Consider the following 12199-nt stretch of genomic DNA (forward strand, 5'->3'; position numbering starts at 1 on the left):
GGCATTCAGCCATCGCAGAGGTTACTTCCCTTCCTTGAGTTTTTGTAACTCCTTATTGGCTTGCTTAGGAAGTGAAGGGAGATTATTTATTCAATATGCCTGTGACTACTGATGTTGAGTCATGGTCACCAAATGATTAGTTCTGCAATATCTTTTTCAATAAAGTATTGCTGATATTTTAATTATTTGTGGAACTCTGCCCAGGGCTTTATAAGGGCCCAGAGGAAAGAGGTACAAGTCGTAGGGCAGAGAGGACAGGAGGAGGTTTCTACCACCATCATCACCACCAGAACCCCAGAAAAATCATCCCCTCCCTGTGCCTAGACAGGAGAAAAGCAGGAATCTTAAATCTTGATTAAGCCATAGTGCAAGCAGCAAGGACATCCAAGGCCAAGCTGGATGAGGCTTTGAGCAACCTGGGCTAGTGGGAGGTGTCCCTGCCCATGGCAGGGGGGTGGAAGTCAGTAATCTCTAAGGTCCCTTCCAACCCAAACCATTCTGTGATTCTGTGATTCCATGACTTTGTGCATCATCCAGGCTTGAAAGGGCCATTGCTGTCTCAAAGGAGAGCAGCGCTGAGGGGCAGGGAGCGCTAACTCAGTCTCTCTCTCCCTTAGGATGTGGTGGTGGTTGGGGAGGAAAACTTCACCACTCCGTGCTACATCCAGCTGGACCCCGAGGCTTGCCATATCCTGACAGAAACCCTCAGCACCTATGCCTTGGTGGGACAGTCCATCACCAAAGCAGCAGCCAAACGTCTCAAACTGGCCATCTTTGGACCACTGTCCTGCTCTTCGCTGGAGTACAGCATCCGGGTCTACTGCCTCAATGATACGCAGGATGCTCTTAAGGTGCTTCTTGCTCTCTCACTCACTGTCCCTCTCCCTCTCCAGCTCTCACGCTATTTTCTGCCCACCAGTCTTTTTTTTTTCCTTTGTTTACCTGTATCATATCCTGAATCCTAAGATTTTTGCATTATTAAAAGACCATAAGGTACGCAGGGCTTCATTCGTTGTTCATGTATTTTTAATGCTAAGTGCCAGCTCCCCAGAGATGAGGAAAACATATAAATGCTTCTTTGTAAATAGTTGATAATGATAAAAGAAGCTTCTGGGCTGTTAATCACTGCCTGCTTTCATACTGCTTTATTACACCTCTTTGCATGCAGCTTTTTTGTGTTGGGAATTTGCAAGTAGAATAAACCCAAGCTGTTGCCATCTCTAACTATATAACCTTACTCTCTCTGCCTAATTCTGGCATGCACACAAGCACACCCTCACGATATACAGATGAGAAGATAGATAACCATGCTTGCTATTTATCTTTATAAATACCTGGTATCTATAATAGATGCACTCATGAAATATGTAGCTCCAACTGCACAGGTAAGAATGGAGGTTATTAGAAGTTGAGGGTTTGGTCTTTAATCATAGCCAGTGCAAGTGCCCAGATACCTCTTTTACAGGAAAACGAGTTCAAAGCCTGACTCTAAGCAGAGTCATCCTGGTGCACATATTGTGACTTCAGCGTAGTTCTTGTCTGCACAGGGCCTGGTGGTATCAGGATTTTCAGAACAATTATTTTCCCCAGTCTGATTTCCCTTTTGTTTTCCCTCTTTCAAAAAAAAAAAAAAAAAAAAAAAAGTTAAAAGGATCTTTTGTAGTGATCCATCTTCAAAAGTCCTGATGGTTTGATGCCTGTGTTGCATAACACAATTTTCCACAGGTTTGTCAAGGCTGGAGGTAATAATAAGTGACTCAGAGGTGCCTGGGACAGACAGCTAATGCAGTCAGAGCCAGGGGAATCCAATTAGGTGTTACTCAAGAGCTGTTGGCGTTTCTAATAGACTGTGGAGAGCATTGCGAGGTAGACTTAATCCGATTCGGTGCGATAGGAGAGGCGCTGGGCAACACGGAGGGACCGTCTTGTACCGGAGAAGCTGCAGGCAGCATTTGGGAGGGGAGCAGGCCAGCCCTTGGGCTTCGGCTGGAACCCAAAGCCAGCTTGTTATTTGGTGAGGAAAGCTGAACAGAGCTGGGTGGCCACTGGCCCACTTGCACCTACTGCTTTTTTTTTTTTTTTTTTTACGGCAAAGTATGTGCATTTTAATTTTCTTCTTTTTTTTGGCACATCTACCCCAAGACTGGAAGGCCACCCATGGGGTTCCATACCCACCTACCTGGGGGCCACAATCTCTTATGAATGTATCAGTTGCCCTTCCCTGGAAATTAAAGGTCTGGAGAAGGAGAAGGCTTAAGAAAAATGAACCTAGAAAACTACCTGTAGATGAAAGTGCTGAGCATGCACCGGTGTGTATGAACCAGCGTATACAAACCAGCCCTGGGTGATGGCGATGTGTAGACTCAGAGAGGAAAAAAAAGGGGTTGGGGTGTTTGCTGTGTGCTTTCACAACAGCTGGCACTGCAGCAGCCCCAGGTGTGCTGGAGGGCATCTTTGGCGCTGCCCTGTTGCCATAGGGAGGGCATCCACCAGGCAATTCCCTCTGCCTGTGCAGGACAAGGCGTGCGATGGGGCTGGCTCAGTGGGTCCTGAGGATAAAAATAATTTGGAGAGGGTGGGAACGTTGTAGGCAACAAGTGAGGCACCAGCTGCACCATTTTCGTGTCTTGGGGCTGGCTGCTCCGGGCAAGAGGAGGGAAGAGGCATGAGGGAAGAGCAGCATGAGTTGTGCCGACATTGGGTTACGTGAGGTTTGGAAGTTTGGTGTTTATTTTAATAGGCAACCGAATGCATTCTGTTTTTATTTACAACTAGGAATGAATGTGCCATATGCTGAATGTGTCCTAACAGCCACCAAAGGAAGAGAAGCAGTTGTGGTATAAAACACAGAGCAGTATTTATCCAGCAGGCTTTTCCCTCTCCTCACACAGAGGAAGCACTCGCTGCCGATCTGCCGGTGCCCGCAGTACAGTAGGAAGGTGTAATGACTTGTCATCAAGAAGGGCTTGGTTATTGTGGGAGTGGCTTGGCAGAGTTCCTGGGGGCTGAGGAGCAGGAGGCTCAGCGCCGATCACGCTTACAGCATCCTCTGCACTGCAGGGTCCTGAGCCACCGGGGTGGGATACTCACAAAAACACTTCTTGGGGCGGGTCGAGGATAGTGACAACCTTGAGCACTGGCCTCCTTTTTAAGTCTGATTTTTGCACTTAGAGGAGGATGCCCAAACTAGTCTGCTGTAAAAAAATAAAATAATAATACAGTGCAATACAATAATACAATAATACTATAAAGAAATCCAGCTGCTTTATTCTCCTCTGTTTATTCACAAGCAGCCTAGCACACGGGGGCAAGTGAATGATTTCAGGCTGTAGCAGGGTGGCGTCCCCCAGCCAGCCTTCTGCTGTGCAGTAAGTGTCGCCCAACAGAAAGGAAAGAAAGGCATAGCAGGCATGTGATCTTCCCTCAGTTATTTAATCTGTATTTTTGCCTCTAACAGAGAAAGGCAATGGCGTACGCTAATCACTGTTGCTCGCTTCTGCGCCATTAATGAGGAGAGCCTTTGTGAATACAGGGTGTGGCTGTCCTGGTGGCACCGATGATGGAGCAATGCGTTACACAGCTGCTTCTCCTAGGAAGGGTGTAAAGGCATAAGTCCCAGGTCACAGGGGAAGTGAGGGGCAATGGGCTGGGTAGCTGGAGCCACCTTAGCACTGGTTGAGCAATGCATAGCTGAGGTTTTGGCTCAGGAGGGCACGGAGGCATCAGCCAGTGGGATGAGTGCTGTTCTAAATAAAATGCCATATGGATAGAGCCAGCCCACAGATCTGAAGGGCTAGGAAAGTCATGGCACCGAATTAATTCTGAATTAATTAGCTGAGCGGCATGGGAGAAGCATGAGCAGCTTGGTATCCTCCAGTTGGAGTGTGCAGAGGGGCTACGGTGAATAAGGGTGGTTACTAAAAGTAAAATATTGAAGATATTTCATGATATTGAAACTAGACACCCAGATGTGGTGGGTGGGCTACTGCAGCAGGGTGCTGCAAGGCTTTTTCCCCCCCAGAGGTGTGGCTCCCAGGGCTGGCACTGCACAGGCAGGAGCAGTCCAGTGCCCTGCGTGCCTGAGAGGTGGCATCTGCAATTAGCTCACGTGGTGCCACAAGTCGTCTTCTGGCCCTTCCAGGGAGGTAATGTGGACATAATGAAGATCTATAGTAATCAGATAGTTACTATCGATTGCTCTTTAGACATCTTGACGAGGCAATTAGGAGGGCACTGGAAAGAAGCTGTGTCTGATTCATTGGCATAACCTTAAACTAAAAGCTTTCCTGATTTTGTTTCTTTTCCTCTAATGGCTGATGAACAAACATCATTTTAGCTTCAGCATCTGCCAGGTGCTGGGCTCGCCAGGGCAGGGCCTTTTCTTGTATGCTAACTACATCCTGAATGTGATCAAGAGTGTCATCATTTTGTGATCATCATCAAGAGATCATTTTGTGCTTAGCTAAGACAGAGGCTCCTTTATCTGGCCTGGGGGTAGCATCCTGGGTTTGTGTACCCACGTATTCCTTGTGCATGGTTGGCTTTGGCTGTGTGAGACTGGTGGGTCGGCTCATGTAATTAAATATGACTGAGTTTGCCTGTGCTGGTTTCTAAGAGGACTCAAGTAGTTGCCTTTGTACTTGCATCTTCCGTGTGGACTACAGTTAGGCTGTTTCTAGGCAGCAATCCACTGTAGTCTCATTAGTTACAAGAAAATATTTATTTTTTTTAGCTGGAGAAAATGACCAGACTCTTGGCTTACTTTTTCAGTAACCCTGAACCAATGTGTTCATATTTACAAAACGCTCCATCACAATGTCTTGCTCTTGTTTTGATACTATCCTGCTTGGCAGTTAGTGTCAGAGTAGGCATCTGCTATCTCCTGCACCGCATGGAGCAGTTTGCCAGGAGGCTGCTAGCTGAAGGACCAGCAGTATGCACAGGTCTCGTATCAGCAGGACCTACACAAAGAAGAACAAAATAGTAAAGCTACCATTAGATGTCCAGTGTGGTGAGCAGTGGAGCAGACTGATATTTTTCAATATTCAAACAGTGCCTCTGTGCAAAGTCTTTGCGTTCAATATAATTGCATGCAATTAACCTTTCTCTTTATAGGACGTGTCAGACAACACTGCGGCTCCCAAAGGAGACATGGGTGCTTTCATTCACTGTACGACGGGTTCAAGGGGGTTATTCTCAGATCCACTAGTGCAGTTCCAGTTCACAGGGAAAACACAAGTCTGTGCGATGCCAGTGCATATTTTTTTTTCTGTATTATACAAGTTCCAGTGTCTACAGCAGTCCATCTTGAGGCTTCAGAAGACTGGTGTGCTGTCTTGATGAAACCTGACCGCTTTCTTCTTGTTATCACCGTACTCCAGGAGGTCCTCCAGCTGGAGCGGCAGATGGGCGGTCAGCTTTTGGAGGAACCCAAAGCTTTGCATTTTAAGGGAAGCACCCACAACCTCCGCCTGTCCATTCATGACATTGCCCACTCTCTATGGAAGAGCAAACTGCTGGCTAAATACCAGGTGAGCAGCACGAACCATTCACCTTCGATCCTAGCAGTGAGGCTCAAAGAAATACAGTGACACATCACAGGGTTTAAAAAACACCCAGTGCCAGGCTGCAGTGGACAATTTTTTTCCCTGGACCATTTGCAGTGACAGTAGCACAGAGCCCACGTTCTCCGGCCACATAGTATCCACCCCCTGGTCTTGCATCCCTCCCTTAATATACTTTCTTTTTTTTGCTTTTATTTTGTAGGAGATTCCCTTTTACCACATCTGGAGTGGATGCCAGAGGAACCTGCACTGCACCTTCACGCTGGAAAGGTTCAGCCTGAACACCTTGGAGCTGGCGTGCAAACTCTGCGTGCGGCAGGTTGAAGGAGAAGGGCAGATCTTCCAACTCAACTGCTCCATCTCAGAGGTAAGTGACATCAATGTACTTCTTTATCCGACTGCTGGAATGCAGGAGGGCTAAGGAGGTATATCCTTTCCCATTGCTACCTGTTTAGTGCATCCCGTTTTCCTCTTGACTGCTGGGGTGGACGTAAGGGATGAATTAAGTCATCGCTTTGTATCTCCTGTTGCGTTTTCCCTTAGTTTCTCTCATTGGGAAGGGAGCGTCCCCCCTTCAAGGGAGGGAGGAGGGCAGCTGTGGTCTCCCTGCTGGTGCTGCCTTTCTGTGTCTATGTGGAGGAGCTCTTTGCCTACCACTCCCTAACACATCTCGCAAAGCACTGCATGGTCCTGTTTCCTGGCAGTCCACAAGACCCAACATTTCCTTGTATAGGGAAGAAGAAGAATAGGAAAATGTCATTGCCACTCTGATCCCATGTAATAACTGCTGTGGAAGAGGGAGTATCAGATGGTCTAGTTGCAGTAGACTTTTCTCCTCAGATTTTGCTGCTGCTACAAATCCTGACTATTATCTGTGATAGTTTTTCTTTTGATGGCTGACTTTTTCCAGTAGAAAAATGATCGTAAGTTTTGGAACACCTTTGCTGATGCTACATAGCACCTGGAGAATTCTGGCTCCTTGGGGCAGTCAAGCTTAGGGCTGAGATCAAGCGACACATTCAGGTGTGAAGTGGCATTGACTTCAGTGAATGTGCTGGTGGCTTTTGTGCCTGGTACTCTCAGTCGCAACGAAGAGCAGGCTCCCAGGCAACAATCGCTGTTGTCTGACTTGGGGAAGGGCTGGGAGACCACAAACAAAAGTCATTTGTGCTGTAGGGCCCTGATGGTGTGTGCCAGTACCCTTAGCATCTGCTTGGTTATTGGGTGTAAAGTTACGAATTCATCTGGGGGCTACACAGCATTAAAGACAGATGGTGAAACAAGTATCATAAACAATTATTGTAATAAGTGCTGCATTGAGGTAATCTCTAATTTAACCTCACAGAAAAGAGAAAGAACTGAGAATAACTTTAATGAAATGCAAGTATACACTATAATCATCTTCAGCTGCTTGTGTGTAATAGGACCTGGTAATGGATTCAGAGGGAACAGGATAATATTCTTGTCTTGTACTGTGATCCCATCCATCAGGGATGAATAGAGGGAAGGAATAATACCACTGCTATCAAGGCTGCCTACTGAAAAATTGTTCCTCCTGGTTGACATGTAGTGATGTTCCTGAGCCCAATAAGGGGCAGGAGGACCTTGGGCTGCCAAGGGCTGGCCTAAAGGGTTGTGTCAACATTGTTACTAGGTCAAAAACCCCTATAACTCAACTGTTTTGATGATAAGAGTTACCTAGAAGTATAATTAACAGCAATCTGGAAGCCAATGTGTATCTCTAGAGGCATCAGGAAACCTTAGCTGTGGTTCCTCACACTCTATTCTGGTAACTAACTAGGTCATGTAAGGGTGTGTGATGGTCTCTGCTTTCAGGTTGTGTCTGGTTTTGTTTGCTTCTGGTGATTTCAAATTGCACACATGTTATTCCTTTCTTGTTGGGAGGCAGACAGCTAGAGGTTAGGCATTGCAGGACCATGCTGGCACCTTTCTTCATTGCTAGATCTGCCTTTCTGCCTCTGTCACCTTGTGGTAAAAATACAGTAACGCAGCTTCCTGCATCCTCCCTTTATGGGCTTTCTTTTTTGTCCCTTGTGAAGGATGTAAAATACCGGCAGATTAAACTGTCTTATTCTGGCTTTATACAGTGTCTTCTCCTGGGACTTCAAAAAAACAAATGCAATGAGTGCTAAAACATGCACAGTAAAGGCAAGAGGAAGAGTGCAATAAAGGTCTCCCACTCTTTGTTTTTGAAGCCCCCCTTTTTAATCTTGTGCTGCTGGTACTCACCCGAAAGAGCCCTAAGTCACGGCCATGGATATGTTGTGATGCTGGGCCTTGGAGCCCAAGTAGGGATGCTGTATTGAGCACTGCTTTGGGCATGTTAACTGAGGATATTATAGTGTGCCATAAACCTCCCTTGGTTAGAAATTTCACTGGTGGCCTAAAATGCCATTTCTAAAAAAAGGAAAAAAAAAAAGCATATTTATAGAGTGGAAGAGAATTAATTGGTGTGGATGAAAGAGTGGAGGCAAAAGAGGTTTAATTCTGTCTATTGCTCACAAATGTTGTCTCTCTGCTTTCCATCTGCATACTTTTTTTGCCTGGGGGGGGAATCCTAAGACTGTGCATGGCTTGTGAGCATCTCCAACAAGCTTCCCAGAGGATCTGCAATGGCAGCTTAAGCCAGGCGTTACCTGGTTTTGAGACAGTGTCAGGTTTTACAGGGCCTTCCCAGCAGCCAGCTTGCCAGAAAGCAACAAGGCAGTTCACAGAGGAGCAACCAAATCGACATTTAATTTTCCATTGTGTGCTTTGGTAGGTGGAGGATAGCAGTGCCGTGCATGGGAGGAGCAACCCCGCTGCACTGTTGGGCAGCTGGTTCAGGGGGGCTTTCAGCCGCCCTGCAGCACTTCATCATTCCTAAGCAAACCCAGCCAGCCAAACTGATCAGCTACCATTGTCAGCAGCTACCGAGCCTGTGGGTCATATATCCTTCCAGGCCAAGGAAAAGACAAAATCATAGAATCACAGAATGGTTTGGGTTGAAAGGGACCTTAGAGATCATCCAGTTCCAACCCCCCCTGCCATGGGCAGGGACACCTCCCACTAGCCCAGGTTGCTCAAAGCCTCATCCAGCCTGGCCTTGAACACCTCCAGGGATGGGGCATCCACAACTTTGGAGGTGACTTTTCCCTTAACACAGCTGCCACCTCCTTTGAGCGCTGTGCTGGTCTTGGGGAGGAGGGCGATAGCCCCACCCTCCCTGAGCACACATGCTTCATCTATCTCCAGCACAGAGCTAAAGACGCATAAAAATGAGGGCTCAGCTTGTGCCTGGGGCGGTATTAACCATTTCTCTGCAGTCTGCCCGGCATCGGAGAGCATGGGTGCTGTCAGTGGTGTGAGCCTGGTGCTGGCTCTGTGTGGGGTGGGGGCTCAAGGGACTGGAAACTGGAAAGCCCAGTTCTGCCCTAGAAGCAGCAATTTACTCTGAAATGTGTCAAAGTGCCTGATCTTTCATTATTTCCAGTAAGTAATTAATTAAGCTGGATTCAATTTTCTCCAGCTGTAGTAATCTTCACACTCAAAAAAAAGAAAAAAAAAAAAGGAGAAAAAAAACCCTGCTGTCAGTTACAAATATTTCTCTTTTTCAGCTAACATAAAGGCTTGATTAGCAGAGGGCTGCTCCCTTCTAATGCAAGTAAAAGCACTGAGTCTCGGAGGATGCACTTCTGCAATTCTCTGTGCACTCAGTAACAAAACTGCTCTTTGTTGGTTTGATTTTTTGTTTGGTTTTTTTTTTCTTTCTTTCTTTCCAACTTCAGGAGCCTACCGGCATCGATTATCCTCCTATGGACTCAGCAGGCACCATCACCACCATCGTAGGGCCCAGCGCTTTCAGCATCCCCCTCCCGATCCGGCAGAAGCTGTGCAGCAGCCTGGATGCGCCCCAGACCAGGGGCCACGACTGGCGGATGCTGGCCCACAAGCTGAAACTGGACAGGTGAGCTGGGCTTGAAATGGTATGAATTCAGGTAGCCTTCACGTAGCTCAAAAAAAAAAAAAAAAAGAAACCAAACGAGCTTCCTTTTGGCTTGTTGCAGGTACCTAAATTATTTTGCTACGAAATCGAGTCCCACTGGGGTGATCCTAGATCTCTGGGAAGCCCGGAATTTCCCTGATGGCAACCTGAGCATGCTGGCAGCGGTTCTGGAAGAAATGGGAAGACATGAAACCGTTGTTTCTTTGGCAGTAGAAGGAAATTACTGATGCAGCCTTGGCATGAACAGGAAGGACAGACCCAGGGAGTGGTAATGCTCTGTTATTACAAATGAGAATTGAAATGAAAACCCAGACCAATGAGTTACACAAGAGACGTTTCAGAGAAGAAAGCAAGCAAACAAAAAAAACCAGCCCTGACCTTCACACGTGCTCTCCTTGTACATTATCACAGGATCTAAAAGAAATCATGCAAAGTTGTACCTTGAAAATATAAATCAACCTAATGTTCCTCTCGGCTTGGCTGTACGCTGCTTGGTACAGGATTTTACAGTTTCCTAGGAAACGCTTTTTATTGCTATCCAGATATATGGATAAACTTTCTTAACAATCCCAGTTTCTATGGATGTTGTTAACATCAAATTCTGGACAGGGGTAAGGAGACTGTCCATGGCTCTTTCTATTTTTTGTTTAAAGCCATTCTAGACAAGGCTATGGACAGGTGGTTGTGGCTATTTCAGCTTATTGGTTTTTGGTGAATTCAGATTTTGGCTACAATTCTACACATCGATTGTCTCTCCATGATCCTCCTGTCATTGTTCTGTTTCCTAGACCTACTTCTAAAAAAAAAAAAAAAAAAAAAAACCACGAAAATCAGAGTTTAAGAGATGTGCATCTGGAAAGCAGGTACTCTGGGTGCTAAGCAGGAACACAAGTAACGTCTTCTTCCTTCCCCGAGGCAGTCCCACTGCACCTGCATGGAGGATAGCTGTAGGGCAGTGGGGGAACACAGCATTGGAGTTAATTTTCAATTCAAAATATAACAACTCCCTTTCCACCCCTTTGTGGTATGAGGCAACTGGATATGCAATCCAGAGTGGTTAAGGGGAGGGGGGGGGAAGAAACCCAGAAAAACAATAAAAAATTTGCTATGATAGTTATTTACTAATTAGTATCTAATGCAAGGATTATTATTACTTTATTTCTAATTTTGTCAGCAGCAGAATCAATCACTCCTGTTTTTATGGAACCTGTTGTCCCCTTCCTGAAGGTCTTCTAAGATGCATCCCTCTATACGCTGTCTGTCCTTCCTTTCTCCAGCTGTCGTACTCCTCCTCCAAGGTCTTCTGCTAGTGCAAAAGGGGTTGCTCACCTCCTGTTGGCATTGCTGTGCTTCATGCCTGGTGGTATAAACCGATGACACTGCTGAAGTCACCCCTCCCTCCCCTGGTTTGCACTACCTTGGTGCCTCCAGGTTGCTCCAAGAAGCAATCCTGTCCTGAGGTGGATGTGAACCAGTGTCAGCCTCCCAGTCCAAACACACATAGCCCACTGGTTCAGGAGCAGGGGTGCAAGCATGTGGAGGTACTGACGTCAACCACCAGATTTGTGCATCCAAGGTGGACCTCTGCATGTCTTGTTTTGCTTTGAAATGGTCTGAGAGCCAGCAGCTCCCATGGCCAGGGTTACTAGGAGTCCTCCGCTGGGTCATTTCTGGGTGAGATGCACTGGGCGGATCTCCGCAGACATTCCCAGGCTTGCTGCAGCCTCTGCTGCAGGGGGCAACTGTTGGGCAACGGGGGGGTGAAGGTGAAATTCCGTGTGCTGCAGTTTGCTGCCTTCTCTGCGGTCCCTCCAACCCCTGCAGGTCCATGCTGGCTGACCCAGGGATGTTTGTCCCTCTCGGCCACCTCTCTCCTGGCCACTGCAAACAGGTGAAGTGGGAACTTGGTAAAAGGAGCGAACTCTCACTTTTTCGGTTGTCACTGCAAACCTGTTTCATTTTCTGCTCCATGAAAAGACTGAGTCTTTGGTTCATCGGATCACTGCAGTTTGACTGCTAGGCTTGTTAGTCCTTTACTTTGGATGCAATGAAGGCTTCTTCCCCAGCCTGTCCGCAACAGGTGTCCAGCCAGGTTATTGCTGTTGTGCACACACGCATGCCCCTGCCCATGCACGTATTCCCTCTCCGTGTGCTTCCTAAGCCTGGAGTTGGCTTGTTTTCTTTTGTGGTTTTGGTTTTGTTTTTCCCCAGGGCTTCCCAGATTGCACCTTTAAAGGTAACTTTGAAAATGTCATTGGTCAAAATGGAAGGAAAAATTTCATCTGACCTTTTTCCCATTTGACATTTCCATAGGCTTGGGACTTTTTTGTTTTTTATTTCTCAGCTCCCTGACACCCGCAGGGTTTTGATTGACTCTTGGGCAGCGATCACAAAGTGCTCCATTCTCATACTAGGTAACCGGGCAGTTTCCAAACCAACATTTCAATCAAAACAGGAGACCAGAGGACATACATTTTAACTTTCAAAATCTGTCTGCATTTTTCCTGTTTAAGCCCCACCTTCTCTGAATGTGGAGATTGCAAGGACATCCTTTCCACAAACCACCGTCTTCTTTTTCACCTTGGGCACCTGCTGCAGCCCATTGCAATGCTAATGCTCTCATCTTCAG

The 12199-nt window shown here is 46.8% G+C and overlaps 1 protein-coding gene across 1 annotated transcript in view; it reads left to right on the forward strand.

Annotated features, from left to right (window-relative positions):
- Nucleotides 1-10368, forward strand: part of UNC5C (unc-5 homolog C (C. elegans)) — an 85491-nt gene extending 75123 nt beyond the window's left edge. The window contains exons 12-16 of the mRNA XM_010078390.1: nucleotides 618-851; nucleotides 5382-5531; nucleotides 5767-5931; nucleotides 9353-9531; nucleotides 9632-10368. Coding sequence (XP_010076692.1) covers nucleotides 618-851; nucleotides 5382-5531; nucleotides 5767-5931; nucleotides 9353-9531; nucleotides 9632-9797 — 894 coding nt within the window. The 3' untranslated portion in view covers nucleotides 9798-10368. The remainder of the gene's footprint in view (nucleotides 1-617; nucleotides 852-5381; nucleotides 5532-5766; nucleotides 5932-9352; nucleotides 9532-9631) is intronic.
- Nucleotides 10369-12199: the final 1831 nt, after the last annotated feature.

Source organism: Pterocles gutturalis, unplaced genomic scaffold (genome assembly GCF_000699245.1).
Source record: "Pterocles gutturalis isolate BGI_N339 unplaced genomic scaffold, ASM69924v1 scaffold4056, whole genome shotgun sequence".
Classification (NCBI taxonomy): domain Eukaryota; kingdom Metazoa; phylum Chordata; class Aves; order Pterocliformes; family Pteroclidae; genus Pterocles; species Pterocles gutturalis.